Source organism: Blennius ocellaris (assembly GCF_963422515.1).
Source record: "Blennius ocellaris genome assembly, chromosome: 11".
In the NCBI taxonomy this organism is placed as follows: Eukaryota; Metazoa; Chordata; class Actinopteri; order Blenniiformes; family Blenniidae; genus Blennius; species Blennius ocellaris.
In genome coordinates this window covers 25,547,589-25,571,819 of record NC_137660.1, presented here as the reverse complement: position 1 = coordinate 25,571,819, position 24,231 = coordinate 25,547,589, and the positions used below count along the sequence as shown (strand labels likewise).

Sequence of the window (24,231 nt, the reverse complement as noted above, 5' to 3'; positions counted from 1 at the left end):
GTAGCGACACAAAACTACAGCGAGACACAAGCTGAGATATTGGCAAGAAAGTTACCTCATTATTCAGTGATGTAGCCAAGGTGAGTTTTAAAAAAAAAATTGCATAATGCAATGGCTATAGGAGAAGTGTTTTGGACATTTCACTGGATTTTACACAAGAAAGTTTCATTAAAAAATGTCTTTGGGTTGAGATTGTAGTAATTTTTGACAGTAGTATTTTGATTTTGTTAAAAATAGACACTTTCATCATGCATACTCTGCACCACAACAACAAAACTCTTTGAAGTTCATTTTTAAACATTATTCTGGCACTATTTTACCGGTCAGGCCTACTCAAGATGAAACTGACTGTACATGGCCCTTGAACTAAAACGATCTAAATTCTATAATTATGAGTGTGTGTTAGTTGAATTGTGTTCATTTTGTCATTCTAAATACATATGTTTGCACCGTACTATATATATGAGTGTGTTGTTTTTCTGTACTGGTGACCTGTCCAGGGTGTAACTTGTATTTAGCCCATCAAAAGGTGCATTGGCTCATAAAAGGGTGGCTGATGGAATTAATTCCGACGTCTCTTTTTCTCGGCTCATCTCAGGGGATATCCCTCAACTTCTAAAAAGTTAAAAATATGATCTAATATAGCAACAAAACAAGGGGAGCATACTTTTTATTCCTGAAAGAAAGACACCGCGACGAACCTCTCACTGTGAAACTAAACTATAAAAGGCATTCTGCTGCCAGGTCAAACAGAAATATTGTTATAGGAACTTTAGATTTTTAGAACTTTGACACATTAACTGTGAATGTTTTGAAGTTCTGAAAACGAGCACCATGATTATTTTAAGTGCAATACAGTCATGTGGACGGATCACACACGCGCCAAACTGAGAATATCACACCAGTAGATGGAGACAAACACATCACACTGGATTCACATCATTGGTGTGTCTGACGCCTCTGAGAGGTGAATCATAGTGTGAGAGGGCATACTGAGGCCACGGTGATAAAGAGATGCAGATTAGCTGTGCAATAAATCAGGTGATAATAAAGAGAAGCAGCAATTTAGATATCCTTTACAGTTGAATATTATCCAAGTGCTAATGAGGCTACGGAAGCACAGATGATGTTTTACGAGACGACTCCTTCGAAGCCGGAATTTCATTGTTATGCTGTGTCTCGTGTTAAATTGAATGTGTGTGAAGTCTGATTTTAATCCCATCATACCAGGTAATCATAAAGTAAAGGCCTCTTGAGACAGTCAGGGAGAAAAACCTTCACATCAAGAGATTGCCGGGTTTTCCTAGAAGATTCTGCTGGCTCCTCCCTCGTCATAACCATGTGATGCAGGTCACACAGAGGTTGACATGAGAGGCTGGACACATATCCTCACCTGGTGCAGATGGCAATAAAGATCACACAGAGAAGAATTTTTTTCTCAGCCCGTAAGGCCTTCATGACAGGAGGCTGGCAAGTTCTTTGGATACGACGAAGTAAAATCTGCATTTTAAGCCTCATGTGGAATGATGTCAGAGGATAAACTCCTGAAAATGTGGACAACAGAAGATCGGGAAAAGGAGAGCTCTGTGGATGTTGAAAGAGAATCTCAGCCACGAAAAAAAATATCTCATTCCATTGAGGAAATTCTCAGACGGCCAGCGTGTGTCAGAAAAGAGAGCCGAGATCTTCGTCTCTGGTCTGTCATCAAGGAAAACAGCCAACAACCAAACCTTCACTCAAGTACAGGTATTTTTTTATATACATCCTCATTTCATATGCAAATGGAATGATTAACACAAATGCATTTGTCATTAATGTTGAGATGTTCCCTCTATAGAAACATCACAGATTCAGCTGCTCCAAGAGTCTCCAAAAGCCACCACAGTCTTCAAAAGTGAGTTTCGAGAGGGAGGGGGACCAAACGGAGCTGATTCTTATTCATCATCCATGACATATATTCTAAAAGATCTCATTGACAATGATTTGTTCGTAGGTCAGAGAAAAAAGAGGCAAACTCGGGTCACCTTCACACCTCGGCAGGTGCAGGAGCTGGAGAAGGTCTTCCGGCAGAGTCATTACCCGGACGTCATCACCAGAGACCAGCTGGCGTCTCGACTGCACCTGACTGAGGGACGGATTCAGGTAGGACATGTGAGGCTTTGTTTCGAGTCTTTGCGGTCAGTTGTATCGAGTACGATCATCACCTGAAAAATGCTACAAGGTGTACATACAAATACTGAAATGCCGGACTTCAGTTGTTATACTTTCAAATCTGCAGAAGTGAAATTGAGCAACTTTTGAAAACAAATTAATCTTACACATCCAGCTGTGCTTATTGATCAGCTTCTTTTCATTTGAAATCACAGTCAGTGCGTTTTAAATGTCCCCCAAGATATGGATAAATAATGGAGTGAATAATGTGAAGCCTCACGCTGCACAATCATTAAGAACAATAGTAAAAGATTGCTTCCATGAATCATTACCTGCTAAAATATTAATAAACAAGATCAGACAAGAGTATAATGTTCACGAGAGAGATTTTTTACAGACGGAAGGTTTTCTGAGCCAAGGCAACAATCCTGTAATTACGAGTGAGCCATGCAATCACTGGTTTAGCCTTCACCAGTTCTTATTATTCAGTCAAAATAGTCTAGTTGTTGGGCTGATCACAATTTACCTGTTCTGTAGATCTATTGCACAAGACCCCATAAAGACCAGATTTGAAAATATATGTATGATGACTAATAAAATGCAATGTATTGTGTAATAATGTAAAAGAATAAGCAGGAAAAAAAAACATTTAGGTCCACTTGCACTCCTCTTTTGATCAGTTTAACTCATATTGGGTTTTTTTTAATGTTATTTGCTTTGCACTAGTAACATTATATCTCGACGAGATTTAAATTTATCACAAAAAAACTCAACAATAGTAATTAGCTGGGACTGACTTTACCATCAATTTGCTATCTTTGTTATTTCCATGTGGATTAATTTTACTCAAAATAAGTGATAAGAAAAAAGATCTTTCTGTACTTTTGCTGAAAGAAACCACTAATGAAAAAAAACAAAACCTTTTAAAATGTGACTAAATTTATTGTCATTGTCCAGATTTGGTTCCAAAACCGCAGAGCCAAGTGGAGGAAGGCTGAAACCATGAAAGACATTGGGCTGATGACGAGACAACGGCTACATTCATCCGGTTACGGCCTTTATCATGACGAGGTAACCGTCCGGGTTTCATGTCCCTTGTCTCAAATAATACTGACGAATGTGAGTGACACAGTTTGTTCATGAAAAAAATGTGACTTTTGAATCACAGAAACATCTGCTGCACCCGGTCTGCTGGCTGCCGTGCTGCCTGCCTAAACCTCTTCCATCCAGCCTCTATTTCCCATCAACGCCGTCCCTGCTGACCAACACGCATCCCTCACATCTCAGGACTCTGTATTATCACATGCTGGCAACCGTGCGATAACACCGTCAGTGCCATTCTTTTTACGGTAACTATGATGTCAACAGATCATAGTCGAGTTATGTTTATAACCTGTGCAATTTGTAATTTGTACATAAAATGATAAGGGAAGTATTTATTTGTGGAAAATGTGCTTTGTTGTATGTTGATTTCAGCTGTCGAAATGAGGTTGCTTTTCATTGACCGAATATTTTTATTTCCTAATAAAGTTGAACATTTTAAACTTTGAGTGGTCTTTCTTTGTAAGTAAAGTTTTTTAAAGTGTGCCGAGGCCCTGTGAGCTGTAGCTTTTGTAGCAACAGGAAAACTGGAGGTCATTTTCATACATTTTTGAAAATAAAGTTTAAGTAGAAGATTAAAACTATAAATGATTTAATTAAAAGGCACATTTTACTTGTTTTACAAACTTTATTTATCTATGTATGTATCTATCTATGTGTCCATCTATTTTTTTAATTTTATTTATTATTCATTTATAAGTCAATGATATCAGTGATCACCTGTAGTTTTCACTATTTACAATAATAACTATATAAACTAGAGTAACTAAATATTAAAATAGATAATGAATATCATTAAACAAAAGAGGAATTTCAAACGACTTAGGATAGAGTAGAACATAGTTCAACAGATCAGTTTACTATTGGTGTCTTATGTGCATATCAGGGCTTTTGTATCTCCAATGTCAGCGCAGTGTTATTGTGCATGAGAGCATTTAGAGTCTTTCTTTTTTTTTTTATTTCTCTTTCATGACACCACACTTGTCTGCGATAAGATATAATGTCACAACGGACTGTTTGACTTGTGGGCAACCTTTCCTTATCTTAATTGCGGCTTGTAAACGGAGGTTAGTGTCAGGTGAGCTGAGAAATTCAGAGAACTTGTTGAATGGTAACAAAGGCGAAGAACCCGTTGTACCTGCCTCTGTGGATTTGGGCTGCGGAGATACGCGCCAAAAAAGTTCTAACTTGGATCTTTTAAAAAGTATAAAGATCACAGTGCATATTAATGCGTCAGTTATGTTTCCTTTACTGAATCAATAGTGCATCTACCACAAGTAAACCATGAACAAAAAGTAAGCTGCGTCTTGCCAATATTTGTGAAGCCGATTGATTTCCTCTTTAAACTTGTGGGACGAGGAGCAAATCTGGACTTTTCTTTGCTGTTGAGTTTCTTGAGCTCCTCACAACATTAACAAAGTAAAGCGATATCAGAATGAAATTGTGTAACCAGTGGCTCAGTACAGTATACACACAGTCTGAGACCAAACTCTATTCTCTAAGATAACGTCGCTGCACGGAGTGCCTCGGATTGGGTTTTTATTAGAGACTACGCAAGCATGACCTCATTGTGGAATAAGCTTCAACACAAAACCCCATTGGTTGACTTATGACAAATACTGGTTAAAGAACAGGATGTCCATGTGTGAGCTGGCTGGCGACTTCCTATCACTTGTTTCCTCAGACTTTAACCGACTGGCAAAAATGATTTGGTCCATTTGTCCCGAGTACATGTGGCTCCCATTACATTGAACGTCTTTCATTTAACCATCCACCTTCTTTTCACAGATCACTGACTAATTCTAGGAAAGATAATGCAGCACTACCTTGACCATCAATCTATTAACTGACACAACAGCGCCATAACTGATTGCATTTAACAAGAGTGAGTAGAGTTAAACTTTTCACCTCGCTCATATCTTTTTTTATTGCGTATGTTTGCTGTAAGACAAATTGCACCGGTGGTTGTATGGGAGGTGTTTCAGGGGACAAAAGAAAAAAGTTGATCAAGAACCACTGAAGAACCTTGAACAAGCTTTTATAACTGTTATGCTTGTGTTTTATCATAACGAGGATGTCTGATTGTGAATTGGCTCCTATAGTAAGCTGTGTTTAATGTACACAGAGAGTAGAAAGGTAAACAAGTTCTGGATGTTTGATGTGAAAATGCTGCAAAATGCTACAATAAATGTCATAAACGGACCATACGTTGACTGGAAATCTTTCATATATAGCTGTTGTCAACGTCTTTTCGTAAAATGTGTTTCCCATTTGACCTTTTATCTATTTTTATTATTTTATATGCTCTCTTTGTCTCTTTCATTTACGTTTTCTGGTAAAGCATTGCCCATAAACCTGAACTCACTCACTTCAAAAGACCAACACGCATTGATTTTCATATAATTCATTAACTGAACTGCTTCGTGATGTCAGAAGGGAACAAGATTTATCGGCACGTCACAGTTTTGTAGCACAGTCAAAAACACACCTCAAAGTTGAATTTGAATACGTAATGTTTGAAAGGGGGGCAGAAACACACAGTTATTGCACATTTTTGAGAATTCTACAGGCATAAAATATAAATAAAGCTGGTCAATCTAATCAGAAAAGGTTTTAATGTTTCCCCTTGTACAATGTCCAAAGGGATTTTATGCTATTACCTTTGCTTCACATTGTAATGCTCCCTATACATGCATTCTCTTCTACTACTAAACAGATGATAGTTAAGTTAAATTATCTATGAAATCTGATGATACCACACACTTTGTCAACCTACAACATATCAGACAAGACTGGATGAGCTGCGATTTTATGCTTCTGAACTAAAATATAGTACAAATCACTGTATTTGGATTTCTATTACATGACACATTATTTTTATTGTCCATCTATTCACTTACTATTTACTACAGTTCTGGTGTGCAGTAGCAGTGTTTCGGTTGGAGCCCAAGTGTTTTCAAAAAGTGTTCTCCAGAGGAAATTTTGTGTGCCCATCTCTCTTTTGACCTCTTCCATCAGGTGCCTCTCCCATCCTCTTTGTATGAGATATTGTTTCACCGTTTTTTTTTGCAATTTATTTTTTATTTATTAGCCGAATCATTTAAATAACTTGTAGCAACATATTCCAAAACATTCAGAGGCATGAGGATGAAGGAAGAGACGCATTTTATCACTGAACTGTTTCAAACAAAATCTGCAAAACAATCAAACAGTCATAATAGTACAAACCCCTCAGATTCCGTCGTCATTCATTTCTCCAACGTCTTCCCTCCTTTCTCCATCACGTCCTCGATGGTCGTCTCAGTCAACTTGGAGAAAAAGATCATACAAGTTATTCATCTGCTCTGGCAACAAGATAAACTACATAAACAGTAAATGTATGTACCACAAATTATTTTCAGCACATGTGAACAGTTTTGGAGCGGCTATCAGCTGAGACCATAGTCCTGCGTAGAAAGATTTCAGGACGAAATCCCCTGAACGTAATAATACCCGCTCGGAGCTCACCATGTCAAGGAGAATTTCATTCTGCAATTTGAGGAGATCGCTCTCCTCCTCCAGCTGGACATTTCTTTTCTTAAGCAGGAGAATTTCCCTGCGAGACATATTTCCGCCAGATTCTAAAGACACAATTCAAGAAAACGAAAAGCTGTGGTGACTGTAAACAGACACAGTGGAGGCAGAAACTTGAAAAAACTTTTTTTTTTTTTTTAACTAAAACTAAGCCCTGAATAACTATAACCTGTTATCCACCGCCCTTCTTTGAATTTCAAGACGTTGCCTCCAATGTTCATCCTGGGAGGCCCATACTCAAGACCCAGCTCCAATTCTCTGGTCCCACGATCCACCTGAGGGGATAATGGAGGAGAATGCAGCGGACATACGATTAATAGAAGCAGCTCTTTGCAAACATCCAATATATTTTGTTGATGCAGCCAAATAAACCTCCCATCACCAACCATGTGCAGGCTGGACCGACACACAGATTTCCGAGAAGAAGCTTTCTTCGGATTAAAGGCGTCACCAAACAGACGCCTTATCAAAGTTCTCATCAGGCTCTGTGTTGGGAACGACAAAACGGTGCATATTGATCAGGTGACACTGGCCGAAACCGAGCTGCAGTGCCGGTGGCGCTAATCAGTGCCGGGCTAATACTAGGATGCAAACGATCGAATCGTTCATGCATGTTCAGTTAAAAAATAAAGGCCTCTGAGGTTCTGCAGTTTGTCTTCATAATGGTAAATATTAATACTGATTTAGTTTTATTCTTAGTGTTTTTTTTATATATATATTTTTTTTTTTATGAAATATTACAAATGAGAGTGACACTCTGAATAAACAGTGGGATGCTGGGAAATACAGAAGCTTCCCGTCTCACTACCGAGTGATTCCACGTTCGATAACGACCAATGACGTGCTGCCGCGTTTTGTGACGGTCATCCCGTTTTGTTACGACCTACTTCCTGAAACGGGGCTGCCGTGAACATAGTGTAAATGTACCTTTACCAGCTCTCTGGAATTTTTTTTTAAATAATTCTCTGTATCTGCGTTCGCACTATCAAATGTCAATGTACCGTTAGTGATCTATAGTTTAAAAAAAATAAAATACTCACGGTGTCAACAGCTGCTCTGTCCTGGTGATCCAAAAAGCTGATCCAACGTGTTACTTAGATGTGAAGCTGGTGAGAAAAGAGTAATATGCTTCTTCTCTCCTTTGTCGTGTGGTTTTAACTGCAGTTTAACTGCAGTAAAATAATGTTAGTGATGTCTGAGGTAGACGGGTTGAAATCACCCATTAAAAAACTAAATGTGAGTTTCATTGAGAGCAGGCAAATTTGTTTAATTTCAGTGATAGCCAATTTTTAATATCCAACCAAAAGCATTTGGAAACGGAATTATTATGACTTGAAATAACAAAACATGGATGCAATTCCACAGAGTGTCGGATAGGGGGCGCCCTTGTACCCATGAATAAGCAGAAAATGCACTGTGAGTGTTGCCAAAAAAAAAAAAAAAGAAAGCATCACTTGATTTGAAATCAGAAATCTTCACCTATCGTGTGTGTGGTGACATTTATGAGTCTGGGAGGAACATACCAAGCGACAACCGCGTGTTTTGAATCGACTTTTGATGCTTCTGTCTCTCCGGGGCGGAGGGCGGATGTAACTGAGGAGCGCTCAGCCTCCGCCCGCCTACCTTGCGTGGCTCTGCCTCTGTCCGGAGAGGAGCGAGGGACGGAGGGGAGGAGGACCGCAGACCCGCCGTGGTGGTGTCGCTGGTGGGTGGGTGGGTGGGGGGAGAGAGATACGTGAACAGACACCCAGCCCAGAGACTGTGCCATGGCCGCCGGGAGAGGATGCGGGGAATCGGCGGATGAGTATCGGGCCGAGGTGGAGCGGCTCACGCAGGAGCTGGCGGAGGCGAACCGGGAGAAGATCCGGGCTGCGGAGTGCGGGCTGGTGGTCCTGGAGGAGAACCAGGCGCTGAAGCTGAAGTATGTGGAGCTGGAGACCGAGCAGGAGACCCTGCGGAAGGAGCTGGAGCAGCTGCAGGAGGTGAGGACACGCACGTCACACGCACGCGCGCACTGCGGACAGGTGCTCTGGATCATCTGCATCTAGTCTGAAAACCTGTGATCGGTGGGAAATAGAGCCATCGGGGTTCAAAATCGCTGAGTATTTAATGCAAATGAAAGTCCTCCAACTGCAGGGTGTGTTATGATGCACCCTGTGTGAATAAGTTGTCATTACAGCGATGCATCTGGATATACAATGTTTTGGCTTCTGCAATAACAATCCAGCACAATGCATTTGTTTTAAGGTTCCTGCCCTGCAAAGGAAAGTCGTTCTGTCTGGAAACCACAGGCGGAAAAGTCTGAACCCCCACCCCACCCCACCCACAATTGTCTTTCTCAATAGATCATTTAATTAATGAATTATTGTAGTGGATGGAAAGAATATATGAAGAATATTCTTTGACAAGAGTTTGTATGTTACGCTTTTGCAAGGAGTTTCCATTCTTACAACATTTGTCATCCCATTGTCCAAAAACATGCATTTGGATCATGCAATATCAAATATGACTATATTATCATAAAAACTAGAAGCATGTGTGTCATTATGCACGCAATTCTTAGCAGTAAAGTTCTAAATCATGGGTGACAAACATGTAAGGCCTGCGGGCCAAAACAAGAGGCTCTCAGAGGCCAAACCACCAAGAATATTTGTTAAAAAAATTTGAAAACAGTGATTGATTTTTAACGAATTTCTTAAGAGTAGCGGACACAACACAACACTGAGACTCAAGCCGAGATATCAGTGACGCTATCGTGAAAGATAGTTTCCTTGTTGTGAGCAAAATAACCTCAAAGCCACACTGTCAGGTTGATATAGGAAAGGGTTGTTTTTTTATTTTGACATTTCACTGTATTTTCCACCTTAAAGTTTAGACTTAAAGGTTAGTGTGGCACCGTTTTACTGGTCCAGCTCACTCAAGATGTAATTGGACTGTATATGACCCCTTGTAGTAAAATGTTTTTGTCACCCCTACTCTAAAACTCAATGTTCTTTTAAATAACATCCAAATATGCTATATACCAAAAAGAAGCGAGTTCTTCGAATGCTCCCACATATTCCTGAGCGTCGTCTCTGCACAGGTCTTGGCTTCATCATCCTATGCTGAGGGATGCTTGAATAATGAATGCAGGGCGTGCTCATACATTCGGTCATTAATGCAAACATGTAGCAACAAGAGGAGGATGCTGACGGAGCTTCACAGCCCAAGGTCGCTTTTGGAGCTGCTGGAGCCAAGAAGGCCAAGGGGGGGGTTCCCAATTTTAGCTGACAACTTATGAAGCCTCTTCTTTATTTATAAGGTGTCATCCATATCATTAAAAAAACAAAACAATAATGTTGAGAGAAGCGAGGGAGTCCAATCCTGCAGTTATTTGTCCAATGCATTTCGATTTTTAGATACTCTAGCTAATATTGCTGGTCCCAGTAAGTGTTTGTATTTATTATTTTACAGCTCATTACTTTATCGACTTTTTTTGGGGGTCCATGTTTATTGCTTGCTCATTTGAAAAAAGATTAAAGGACCAATAAAGATCTATTTGTATCCATCATAACTAAGTATTTTCGGTGTGTGAGTCATGTTGGATATGCTCCATTTGTGGGTTCTTCTTGTACAGTGGACTCACTAAATATAGCAAACTAAAAAAATCATGATGAGATGGCGTCCCAAGCTGGTACAGTATTTCAGGCGGCACTCAACAGCTTACATTATGCATGTGTGGTTATATATTTACACCCTTGTTCGCCGTGCCCTTTCATTCCACTGCTTAGCAGAACATTACGTTTTAACTCGCGTGCAGAATCTGAATGATCTGAGCGCACAAAACAAAAAAACAAGTCTAAGCTGACGAGACAGCCTAATACGGCCAGCAGCACAGCTCTGTCCAACTGATAACTCACTCCTATGGATTATCGGATCATGCCCGATGTGGGAGATGATGTCTGAGGACGTGATGAGACGGAGACGAGGAAGAAGCAGAGAGATGTTGGCTGTGTGGGCGAGGAGAGCAGAGAGGGAAGGATGGGAAAAGCTAATATAAAGCAACAGTTAGTGATATCTGTGCCCAGAAAGGATTTAGCTTCTTTTTTTCCCACTTTCATTTTTACCAAAAAGTCTCTTTGAGATAAAGGCACGAGAAAACTGCTCCATATTTCAATTACAAGACAAAGTCAAGCCCATGTTAACATTTCTATGAAGATCTGGAGGAAACAGATGTCACATAAAGGTTTCAGATAGTAGAACTCACAAGTTGTAATGTAATGCTGTTGTACATCACATGGAATGGGTTATATTCCCACTGTGCATTCATGCTATTAGAAAAGAAAGTTGGATTAATGACAATCAACTCACGAAAATTGTGCAATTAAGTACGTACTCAATGTTAATCAGCTTGTCGGCCCTAATTGTTTTATAACTATAGAGCAGAAGTCAGAAGCACAAAAGTCTATGAAATCAAATCAAAAACAATAAAGTGAAGAATCTTTTGAATTGCCTGTGGTGGGAACTCAAGATGCATTAAAACAGGGGGGGATAACAGACCACTCAGTCACTGCTGGTGTGACTTATAGACAAGAGAAACGGAGTAATGTAAACGGAGCCTTGATGAAAACTATAACAAATGTTTCAATTACTTCAGTTGTTTTTGCTTTCAAAGCAGCACAGTAGCAGAAAGATATGCAGTGAGACTGTAGAAACATGAGTTTTACCCCAGAGGTGTCAGAGGTGAAAGCCAGATAAATAAACTCGAGTTTATTGCACATTTGTTTAATGTGTTTTTGTTTGGGGTTTATTTTTTACCAATCTGCACAAAAATCCCCAGCTAATCACACCCTGGATATGAGTATTTAGTTTTGTGATCTCTTTACGATCATGGTACAAATTAGAGAAACACAATTTTTTCCCAAATGTTTTGTCGCTACGAGCTGGTAGCCAACTAAATATTTTAAAACTGCAGATAGTCTATTGCTCTCGGTTTATTGACGATCCAGCAATCATTTATTATTTTTCAGAGTAGATCTGTGCGGAAGGTTTTTGGGGAGCTTCATCTGTCAACTGTTTACATCTTCATCCTCTGTGTGTCTTCACTTGTCTTTCTGTCTGCACCCTCGCCTGTCAGGAGAAACATATTCAATATGTGATATTACTTCTGAGGGATGCACACACACTCACACACACACACACACACACACACACACACACACACACACACACACACACACACACACACACACACACCTCTGGTCCCTACACTTCTATGCTCATGAGACCAAGTGCAAACCTGCCGCCACAATATCGTCACTCCCGCTCCGTCTATACTCCGAGAGCTGCTTTTATAAAAGGCCAGGAGGCTGCCGATTGAAACTGGAATTGCTTCTGGGAACGAGTGGAATCTCATAAATGTTGACTCCTTTAGCGAAATAAGAGTGAAATTTCAATAAGAAATTGCACCATTCCTCTTTGTTTCGCAAGGATAAATTGGATTTAGTATTTCATTGCAAACTGATGACCTCTGCATGATGTCGCCTGCTTCTCAGCCATTGTACGCCCGGATTGGATCCGGTCCCCCATGACCCTGAGTTGGATGAAACCGGTAGGAGGTGGATGACTGGAGTTCATCCATTCAGATGCTGTTGGAAGAAACATCCTCTCTCATTACGTTTACATGCCCAGCAAAGTCGAGCTGCGATTGTAGCTCGACTAAGCTCTTCTATTGTACTGTTGTATTTGCTCTTGTTTACTTTTTTTATTTGCTGTTTGACTTCTGGATCAGGGTTTAGTGAGAGTTCTGGCACATTTTAAAGTCAAGTTTCAGTCAAACTGATGCAATGATATGCATTTATTTTTAGATGTGATGTTAAAACAGAATGGGAACCCTGTGGGAGTTTTGAGTTGTGTTTTCATGCACACAGGTGTAGATGCCGCCTTTAGCCTCGGTGACTGTAATTACAGGTGTATAGATGAGCACGCCAAGCATTTTTGCACCGTCCTCGTGTGCAAGACAATGTCGGTGTCTTGCATACGTTCTCTCACTCACACATATGTCCTATTTGCTCTGGTACTTCGCTCCAGGTCCAAGTTTCAGCTGGTTGAGAGAATAGGACAAGAGCACAGCTTGTAGCGCACGTCACAAAATAAACACAGAAGCAAATTTATGCATGGCACCATGACTCAGCTGCTAGAAGACGAGGCTAGTGTGGCCTTTGTTAGATAAAAGTGTGCATTTGTATGCGTTTGTATTTATCCAAAGCCACAATGAAATGATAACCGATGGTCGCAGTGGTATGAGACCGTTAGCTTGCAGGCTAATGCAGCACAGCAGAAAACAATATTTTGTTGTTGCCGTCACCATTACAAGTGTTTATTTGATAAGCTGTTTTCCTTCAGAAGCATCTGCATGGATTTCTTTCTTGCCTGCAGGGCCCAAGCAGGAAAAAAGATGCTCTGGGCATGTTTTGGTGCTGAAAGCACAAAGTGTTTTCTTCTTGCCCTGTCCCGCCCTCTCTTCTGCGATGAATCCCTCTTTGCCAAGCTTTCTCTTGCTCTCTTTTTCTCTTCCTCCCTTCCTCCCCTCTGCCTCACGGCCCAATCACACTCTCATTGGCTCACCGTGTGTCTATGTGTGTGTGTGTGTGTATACTGCATGTCTCTGGATAGATGCCGAAGTAGTGACGGAGGCTACCCAGTGGTTCTGGCTTGTTAGTGCTGTCTCCGGGCAGATCCTCCTTGGACGCGGCATATTAAGAGACGGAAGGAGGAAGGTGCCATTGCTGCAGAGCAGCCCTATGGTCTGACAAGTGTGTTTATATAACTTTCTAGTGATTTCCTTTCATCCTGTTGCCCAAACAGCTGGAATTCGTCTTCACGATGTACTTGCAACGCAGCCTTGCAGTCATGCAGGAGCTCGATTTCCCTCTTCTGTCATTTAACTTTTTGTCTTTTGACCGTCCTGTTCCTTCCAAGTGGATGGTCGTCAATTTTCAGGAAAGTTTCACCTTGATCATCTCCATTGTTTGTTTTCTTTTTCTGTAATGTCTAAGCACATCTCGTGGTTCCTTTTGAATAATAGACCTTCAGAAGAATTGACATTTGTGATAGGCTGGGAGCAAGTGGTTCACAGGTCACTTCTGTTCTGAAGGCTTTAGGCTGAGGAAAATGCCAGCTGAGATCCGCATCAAACTCTGCACATATAACTTCAAATACCAAAAAGAAAGGAAGATTCCGTCAGGATTCATCATGTCAGCATGATCTTTCTCTCTTATTCAAAGTCGTGCCAGCAGTTCGTACGACGCATCATTTTTGTCTGCAAGGCCTTTGCAACAGGAAAAGTTCAAGATGGTGTTATGTTTGTTTTCCCTGCAGTGGAGCTCTACTGGTCTTCCTCGTGTGTCTTCATCTTCACACACACTTCATTCAGCATGTGTCTCAGAAAAACCGATCCTTCATAGAGATGTTGTAACGTCTGGACCAGGCGCAGTGATTACCTGGATGAAATCTGGACAGATAGCTAGGATGGATCAACACAACCAATGTCGGATCTGAGCTCAGTTGATGCAGCTGGGAAATGATATAGTCGGGAAAAATCCCATTTCCCATTTTAAAGCATTCACATAACAAAAACAAGAGGTATACAAGCTTGCCGGCACATACATAATACAAGAGCGGGAGTGCAATTCTTCATACTTTTGCAAATATTACATTTCTCCCACCTGGATATGGAAGGTTTTCTTTTAAGCTCCTGTTACTTAAAACTACTTTATTTTATTATTGTGAACAATCTTGCCATTTCTCCTGAACGTTCAGTGTCCTGCAGCACAAAGCCGACTGGTGTTGATATATTATTGATGAAGTGTCACCTTTTCGGAGGTAATTAACATTTCATCCTGCAGTCATATGAGAAAAGTTGCTGACACAACTCCAGTGCATCAAAGTTAAGCCGAATGTGTGACCCTCCTCTGTGCATCTGGCTAATTATTATTCAGAAAGTAAAGACCACCGGGGGATTCGCAAAATCCTAATTACTAATTAACATTTCTTCACTTTGTTGTATTTGAAGGAGTTACAGAAGAGAGAGCAGCTGTGGTTGTAAATGTATCTGTCATGGCAGGAAAGAAGAGATAGGCTTTGTCCCTTTTTTCTTTTTTCTTTTTACATTAGGAGGATCGTAAACATGGCTGGAGAGAGACTGAATCAATAGCTCCTAAGACGGTGTTATTCCCCTCCTTCAGTTATGCGAAACCCTCACCCCATCATACCCCCTCCTCATCTCCTGTTACCCTCCTCCTCCTCGTCCTCCTCCTCCTCCTCCTCCCCCCACAAACCCCCCACAGTCCTTCCCTGGAGAGAAGGTTTGGAATTATGCATCGATTTCCGCTCCGCATGTTGAAAAGGTGCCACGTCTGAGCTAAGCTGCGCCCGTATTGTTGGAATCAGTGGATGTTGCCGAACACATCTGACGGGTCCCCTTTAACGTCCTGTTATCAGATTGAACAGTTGTTGAAATCAGTCGCTTTCATCAACGTAAGGAGCCACAGAAACAAGTTTCATTTGAATCACGTTTAGGTTTTTATGTGCTGTGTTTTCATGCGACGTGTAGGAAGGGAGGTTTGTTGTCGTGGTGGTCCAATAAATTATGGGCGACCTGTGACCTGGTCAACAGGAACAGGGATGCTGTTGGGCATAAAGATAAGGACCTGTCTGCCCTTTAGGATTTTCCTGTGGAGGGTGGCTCTCCGTTTGTGTTCTCTGAGTGAGCGCTTCAAGGTTATTTCTTTGTGTTTGACTCACACATCAAACCATTTTCAGTGCGTCTGTGTGTGTGGCTTCTTTCTGTTTTTCTTTAGCGATGTTGTGATCGTGTCTGGGGGCTTGGAGTGGCAGCGATGAGCGTCCCAAACCCGTCTGCCGAACGTCTTTGTTACTTCAGGGGTTTTTTTTATGGCTGCGTTGACCTAATGGAGATGAGAGGAAGAGGAGAGAAAGTGCAGGCGTCAGCAGAACACTATGCAAGATACAGTATCATTTTCACTTGTTTTCAATTTGACCTATATTTTCTTTTGTCCTTGGCTTTTTTGAAAAACTCGTGATCTTCTCATGAAAGAAACATAGGTGGGATGAATCTGCAGAATCAAGGCCTGCATAGATTTCATGCTGTTCTCTCTCTCTCTCTCTCGCTTTTTTTTTAGAAAGCTTCTTTTTGCTGCAGTGAAATATAGTAAGAAGGAACAGGACTCCCCTGCCTGCGGCTGCTGCATCGATTCGTCGTCTACTTTAGCTGTGTCGGCTGCAAACCCCTGAAAGCAAAGTGAAAAAAATCAGCCTGTCCCCTCGCTAGAAAACTTTTGTATTCATATGCTCCATATATATACGTATTTTTCTCCACTGTTTAAATGCATTCCTATGATTTACTTTTGTCAAATCAGATTTGAAAACATCACCAACGCCAGTGATTTTTTTTTTTTTTTTAAGTCCAGACAGAGCAATTTAGTTTCATCTACCGCAGAGTCGTATTCACTGCTTATCTTCTGCACATACCAAGGAAAGAGAAGTCTCATATCTAGTTGACCAGAGGCCATTATATCCAGCACAGCGAGCTCGGGAACGATGCACACTCAAACAAAGTGATGGGTGTGTGACACAGAAAGGGGTCAGAGATCTGTCTCTGTCTTTTGGACCCTGTTGGAGGGGTTATGGGGTTGGACAGATACTAAATCATCGCCGAGTTAACCTGTTTAATTACTGTACTCTTTATCGCGGCGGTGTCGAAAGTAAGTAGGTCAGAGAAATGAAAGACCAAAAGAGAATGGACATTTAAGTTGGTCCATTTGAGGTTTTGTTTAAAAAAATAAAAGTCTGAAAAAAGACTAGAATGGAGCATCTGGAATAAATGTGACCAAAGTGCAAGATATCTATGTTGATTAATTACTTTTATAATGTTAAATTAGATATTATAAGTGTATATTCTAAATTGTCTGTATACTATTGTTTCATATAATATATGAACTATGGACCAATAAATCTTATTAAGTGTTACATCATGCTATTATTCCTCGAGTCATTGTTATCATTTTATCATTTTTATTACCTCATTACATTTATCTGCTGTGAAATAGTGCATATTGGGGTTTTTTGTCACTCCTTTCATACATAGCTATTTTTAACCCTTTTTTATGGGATAATTTTAGTAAAAAATATCAAATAAGAAAATATATGAGATATAAATAAAAGCAAAACCCACACTTGTAATCATGTCAAACGCGGGGAGACATATCCACTCTTATTCGCTACTAAGACCAATTCATATTTTCTACATAACATCAAAAGTCTATTAGGAAACTGGAATAACTACAGAAATCCCACCCATGCAGAGGGAGAACTTGCAAACCACATCGAAAAAAGCTCGGAATCAAACAGGGGATATATTTGCTATGAAGCAACAATGCTAGCCACTACTCCACAATAAAGAATTTGTGAAGTCAGCCAGTAAAAAAGTATTGAGGCACCGAAAATAACGATTTTGAGACAAGCTTCCAACACTGTGAACCTCAGTCTGAAGTGTTTGATTATATAACGCACGCGTTCTCAAGTGAAAATCCTAAAGTTTCAGCAGAAACGCCGGATTCTGTTCGCCTGCGTCTGCAGCATATAGAGAAGGTAAAGAATAAAGTCTGCGGTCCCGGCGTGGAGGCTCTGCACTAAAGCTCTGAGTCACCCAGAGGCCCCATGTGTCAATACCAACAGGGTCAGGGTGTGCACGCTGGCCTCTCCATTGTCGTCTATGTTTATCTGGCTTCATCAGAAAGAGACCCACTGCGGAGAAAGGAGACTGTTTTATCAGTCGAATCTGCTCTGTGTGTCTCCCTTGTGCCTCTGGCTGACTGTCTGGGTGTGTCTCCTGGCACTGTTGCAGAATATCAATCAGTCCGAGCGTCTCCAGACACCTTCCCATATTTTTATTCCTCAACACTGTCCCCACGAGTCTTGGCTCATTTCCTGTGTTCTCTTCCCTTTTTGTTTTTTTTTTTGTGTTTTGCTTATTGATTAGCCCCCCTTTTTTTCCCTTTTTAATCTTCCTTGTTCCAACATGTGGCCAAAGAAGACATAAAGAACAGTCGAAAGGAGGGAGGGAGGTGGAGGTGTAGCACTGGGAAGACAGAGTGGGTCGATCGTACATTAGAGCTGTAATTCTTCTTCGCCATTAACGCTCACCCCTCAGCACACAGGAGACTCAGCATTAAAGGTTCATGAAGAAAATAGTCATTATTATTATTATTGTTATTATTATTATTCCGAACAAAAATGTTCAGATAAAACCTTAAAAATGTTGTGCAAATATTTATGTCAATGAGCAAGGAAGTGATGTGTCAAGAAATCTGACTGATAGTAAATGTCAATTACATCTTTGAGTCTCAAGGAATTTTTCAGCATTAAATTATTTGACTTTGACACAATTAGGATGTTGAATTTAGTGACAATCAGCTTGACCTTATCTTATATGTTTTATGTGTTTTTTGTGCCAGTTTAGTCTGGAATGTTAATGTACTGCTGCTTGTATTGGTCAGGATGCTGCTGAAAAATATTTTTAATCTCAACAATTTCAGATTGAACGTGAATCAGATGGTGCATATATGCAAAAAAAATTTTAACGTTTAGTTAAATTTGACTTTTTTTTTTCCCGCTCTCTTTCCTGTTCCCCCAAGCTGAAAAGCTTTTCCTCTTCCACGTACTTTTTTTTTTCTTCTAATCTATTATATTAGCCTGCCGGCTTTCGCGCTCTATTCAAGTGAACTGCAGGAGTTGGACGTGAATACCAGTGAAGTGGATGTCTGAGTGTGCCTGTAGCCGTGTGTATTTTTGAACATGAATTAGTGTGGTGGAACGGCTGGAAGGTAGGGCCGTGTGTTTTTGTGGTTGGCTGGCTCACGATCTCCTGCAGGGCACATTACCAAGCAATGAGAGTGACACAGTTGCAGCTGGTACGAGTCTGTTCGAACAGTCTGTTGGCGCACGGATGGCTCTTTCTTACGGTGAACTACAATTCGTGATCCGTCGTTTCAAAAATACTTCGGGTGTTGCTCAGATTTGCTCAGAGAAGAGATAAGACGGGAAGGATTTGAGTCAAAATGTTGGTACACTTGGGATCAGGAAGGCAAATCTTCCTCACAGCTGCATCTTGAACTATTCGCTGTCCGTGCAGCAGGGCGCAGACCGAGCACACAAAAGTGATAGGCATTCTGGGAACTAATCCAAGCACCTTTCTTATCGCCAAGCGGTCTTGCGCCAAATTGTATCACTTGAACAAGCAACCTCTTTTGAACCAAACCCAGCGCGTCCCCTGGCAGACCTCTCAGTGTCACCCGGCATGTATTCTGCATATTGACTCAGTGAGCGAAGCAGCAGATGTGACACCACTGTGGATTTCCTGCAAATCGCGAGGGTTTTTCCACTTAAAGTGTTTCTCTGCTATTATTCGGCATGCTGACACTTCAGCAGTATAGCATATTATCAGAGGGATAATAGGCTTCAGTGCAATAAATGCCAGTTCGGGAAGAAGCAGCAGAAAGGAGGGCAAATCCTCCCTCTTTACGATCCATAAAGCACTCATGTCATGCTGCTTCATTGTTTATGTGGACAGTAATTCATGAATAGAGGAGCGACTGAGGTACCAGCGAGGGAAATTAGACTAAAGGACTTAAATGGTGCAGTGGAGCATGCCTGGCCACTCAATGGCAGAATAATAAAGTAAACAAGTCCCTGCTGATTCAGTGGAGGACGTCTGGTGGCCCAGAGCACATTAACACACACAGAGGAACATTCGTCAGATCAGATTTTTACATTTAGATGTGTGTGTGTGCAGATGAATATCAAAAGTACAATTTCATGTGGATTTTTAAACGTGATCACTTTCAGTCTTTTCTTGTGATGCTTTTGGGTTTTTTTTTCCTCCATGTGACTGACCTCCATTGTTGCTGGGGTGTGATTATCCAGCTTCCTCTCACTTGTGGAAATGTGCTTGTGTGTTTTTATAGACGACAGATCTCTTGACTTGGCACTTTTCCCCGTGGCAGAGAAGCACATGGGGATGTCTCTTTGTCCTTGTCAAAGGACAAAATATTACGGGGGCAACGTTTCCCTCAAACGTTCTCCCGTTTTCAAAGTGTCTCCTCAAGAGATCCATTTACTTTAGTGTCAGTCAGACTGCATGACATACAAAACATACCTGTTGATAAAAACACATTTTTGAAAAGTGGCACACGTTTCATGCTGCCATGAAAGCGAGCTACCTCGTTGCTCAACATCATGCTGTCAGAGTTTGTTAAAGCACCTATAATGCAACAGCTATAGGGGAGGGTTTATTTAGACATTTCACTGTATTTAGATTTCATTAAAATTGTTTTTATGCTGATGTTGTTGTACTTTTTAGTGGTAAAGGTGTTATTTTGTGTAAATATAGACATTGGTCATCACGTACACTCTGCCCCACAACAAAGAAAAAGAAACAAGTCTGATTTTCACTGTTAATTTTTCATTTCCATTTCATTAGCCTTTATTTATTGAGGAGAAACACATTGAGATTAATAATCTCTTTTGCAAGTGTGTCCTCGTAAGGTTATTATGGCTAAAATCACATCAGTGATAATGCTGACCACTACACTAGAGTGCACTGAGGTAAACATAATATTGGGTAATTTCAGGTCTGCAAAAGGTTTTAAACAATCTGTTCTGAAGAGAAATATTAAAGTAGAGACTATTAATGTTTGTTAGATTACCTTTGGCCATGTTCGGATCATTGTCAATGGGCTTTAACAAGAAAAAAAGGGAAATCAGGAGATTAGGGAGACGTAATCTAAATTATATTTGTTATTTTGGCAGCTTCTGCTACTCTTGTCTTTTATAAATCATTGCTTTTATTTGCTCTACTTACAACGGCTCAGACGCCTCAGTATATATTTAAAGAAACGAATGGGACATGAACTTCTGAATATAATATAAACCAAATGCATGTTGAATTAAGATGTAAGAGAGACTGTGTGCAATTTGGAGACTTTACATTTTCACCTGTTTCATTGTGTGGTGTACATCCACAGACTTCTGCACTGCAGTCAAAATGTCCCAGTTAAGGGACACGTTTTGCGTATTCCTGTTTCCTTCACTCGTCGCACACAGCGTTCCCAGGCTTTGTGAATATTCAGGAGACTCTGATGTTGAATATCTTCCAGAAGTCTTTTCAATATGACAAATTCATAACTTGGCTTCGTCTCAAACAGCTGTAACAATGCCAGGGCAGGATTCACAGCCCATTGAAATCAGCCGTGAAGCTCTGAGTTGCACAATCTCTACCTCTTTCCTCTTTGTCTACTTCATATCAGTCCAATGATGTTTGGCTTCCTCGCACAGTGTTTACGTCCCGGCTGCGTAGCTTCCCAGCCGCAGCTGCAGTCCTGCATGTCTCTCTCCATGGTTCTGAAATCCCCTCCGTGGTTAGCCGGGCCGACCATCTGGACGTGACACAACGTGAAACAGGGTGTTTCTTATCCGTGTGTGTGTCTGTTCGCGTGTGTTGTTCATAGGAATTGTGCATCTGATGAGTCGGATAGCACCCGTATTTCTCTGACTGCGCAACTCATCACATTTTCTGCAGGAAAAGAGATTAAAGCTTGTCGTTGATGTTTCCCAATCAAAATCACTTTATCAGTCCCTGGAGGAAATGATTAATTAATTCCTCCACGTCACTATCAAACATTCATAATATGTTGATATATATGATCTTTCTGTTGTCTCTATTATGTTATCACAGCACTGATTCAGATCGGATTTTATTTTTCACTTTGTCACATTCTTTAGGGCCTATTTTACATGTTATAATGTGTGCTCAATTGCACACTGATGCAAACAGATTGGGCTTTCTGTTTTCCTTTGCGATTTGCAGATGATCATCTATGAATAATACCAGGCGCGACACAACGTGCAAACAGGAGGATTCAACCAAGGTTTTGGCAGGCATTAGGCTCCATTCATATGTGAGAAATCTGCTGGAAACAGAGAGTGAAAAGTGATCAGATGGAGCTCTGAGCCCCCACAAGCACAGAATGAACTGTGAATGTGATATTAATCTGAATTTGGCCAAATAAATGAAAAGGAAAAAGCAATATTGCAGATGATCCGTCGCAAAGTCGAAACTCTGGGAAAAAGAAGAACAAAAGGGATTTAGTTCTCATTTAAACAACAGCGTTTCAACTGAAAAAGCATTGTTTTTGCATTTTTATTTAGTAAAGGTTTTACAATTACAACGCAACGCTTTGAAAATGATGATCATTTACACGGAAATGGCAGGGTCACTGAAAACAATGTCGTTAGCATGTAACACCACTCGTGGGGGCTGTTGTTTGTTTTGGTAATAAAACCATTTTTTTTTTAACATTATAATGAAACCATATTTACTGGGATCATGGTGCGCATGCACAGGAGCAGCTTTTCAAAAAAGTTGTTTTCTCCGTCGACACTGTAGCCTTTTGTTTTTTTAAAGTTGCATTTTTTCCCCTGTTTCCACGGACACAAATGATGAAATAATATGTGTTTAATGTATTAAAATCCCATGTTTATATATGCACAGATATAAATAAGAGCGCTTTAATTCAGCTGCTCTATGTTGCTATAGCAACTCATTGCAACTTCATTTGTTGACTTGTCTAATTTTTACCTTCCTACTTGCAGCAGGGATTCAAGCTTGGTGGCATCAGCTGGATGGGCAGTCTGTTGACCCTCGGCTAACTTTTAAAATACAAAGAAACTTCTTGCATCTGCATGTCTGACTCGGCCTCCTTAATTACCGAAGCGGGTTGAAGATTAATTGCTGTTGCAGGAATAGCATACAACCCTCTTTCTGGTGTGTATAAATAGATTCCTACTGTATCTGCACTCACAAATACACGATCACACACCCGGAGCCCATCCCCTGACTCCTCATTAGGGACTGCATGAGACAGGGAAGGATTTCAGGGTGAGACACTCCTCTCACATTAGTGAAGCTTTTTTTTTTTTTTTTTTTTTCCCCTCCCTCGGCCTGCTCCTCCCTCTATGGCCTCGGGGATGGAACTCTATCGGCAGGGACTCTATTGTCTGGACTTTTAACCATTGAGGCACATAAGGATGAGGAGCCTAAGGACTGAATACATTATTTGGTTTGCAGTACACACATCCAAACAGACTGTCAGTGAGTGGCCGCCATTATTATATCATCCTGAGGAAGTCGTTTTAAATTTTAATCTTCTCTGCTGTTCTTCACGTTGGGGTGCCAATTAGGCCACAAATACATGGGTGGGGGGGGGGGGGGGGGAGGGGTTTCGATCCAACCTTGTAATTATAAAGCATTCAGCGTTGTCAGTGCTGCTCGTGTAATTAGCATGAAAAATGCACTCCTGCCGCAATGTTATTTTTAACCCAACAGAAGCAGCAACAAGCGGGTCGGAGCACACTGTGTGTAAAACACAGGCCACGGCCATCAGTGTCATCCACCGTAATGGCTTCCTCAGAGGGAGGAGCAGCACACAGATGGAGGGAGAGGACCTGGAGAAGCATGGCTCACCCCATAAAGGAAGGCTCTCGTGAAACCATCTGCCGGCTCGTTACGCTTCCAGGACTCACCAACCCCGTGTGGATGAACTGCGTGTGAATCATCCCCTGCAAATGGGAAATCAGCACGTCGTGGTATTGTGGGGTTCGGCCGTCCCGCGAGGCGTCTGTTCAACGGAAGAAGGTTCTGCAGACATTATACTGAGGAAGAAATCCTTTTGCGGGTATCATAGTTAGCTTTGCTGCAAAAGTCCGTCGTGGCATGTTCAAAAAAGTATCTCTCCATGGCGTTCGAAGCGTTTTTGAAAGTTCTCACCTTGGGAGCCATTTTCAAAAAGTTCAACGTTCAGCAACTCCGAGCACCATCATTTGTGAAACGGACAGCCAAAATGCAACAAAGGTTTTCTGTTTTCACTTTAAAATAAATGGTGCCTTTGTGTGAAGGAACTGTTGAAATGACCAAAATAGTCACGGTTACCTGTTTAAAGCCTAAAGTGACCTTGAGCTTGGCTTTATTTAGCACAAAGAAGACAAACAGCTGGCTTTTCTTTCTTCAGCCTAAAGCTTTTCCTTTATTTTACTCATGCCGGATGTGAAAATGACAAGTTGTAGCTATTGGACTGTGAACGACAACATTGTGAAGTGTTCTCAGATTGTCTGGCAACCTCACAATGACAACTCAACTCCAGGCCAGACAACAGTCAAGCTCCATAACACTTCAAACTGTCGATTCTTCAGCTCATTTCAGCTGTTTCCTCCTGGCTCCACACTGTAATTTCATACTGCGCCAGAATTATTACAAACTACTCCAATAAGAAATTCAGTCATTATTCAGTC

At 41.0% G+C, this 24,231-nt stretch overlaps 1 protein-coding gene across 1 annotated transcript in view; it reads left to right on the top strand.

Annotated features, from left to right (window-relative positions):
• Nucleotides 1–8,591: 8,591 nt before the first annotated feature.
• bicd1a (bicaudal D homolog 1a) overlaps nucleotides 8,592–24,231 on the top strand; it is a gene marked incomplete at both ends in the record, with an annotated part of 29,982 nt that continues 14,342 nt past the window's right edge. The window contains one exon of the mRNA XM_080504399.1: nucleotides 8,592–8,807. Coding sequence (XP_080360525.1) covers nucleotides 8,592–8,807 — 216 coding nt within the window. The remainder of the gene's footprint in view (nucleotides 8,808–24,231) is intronic.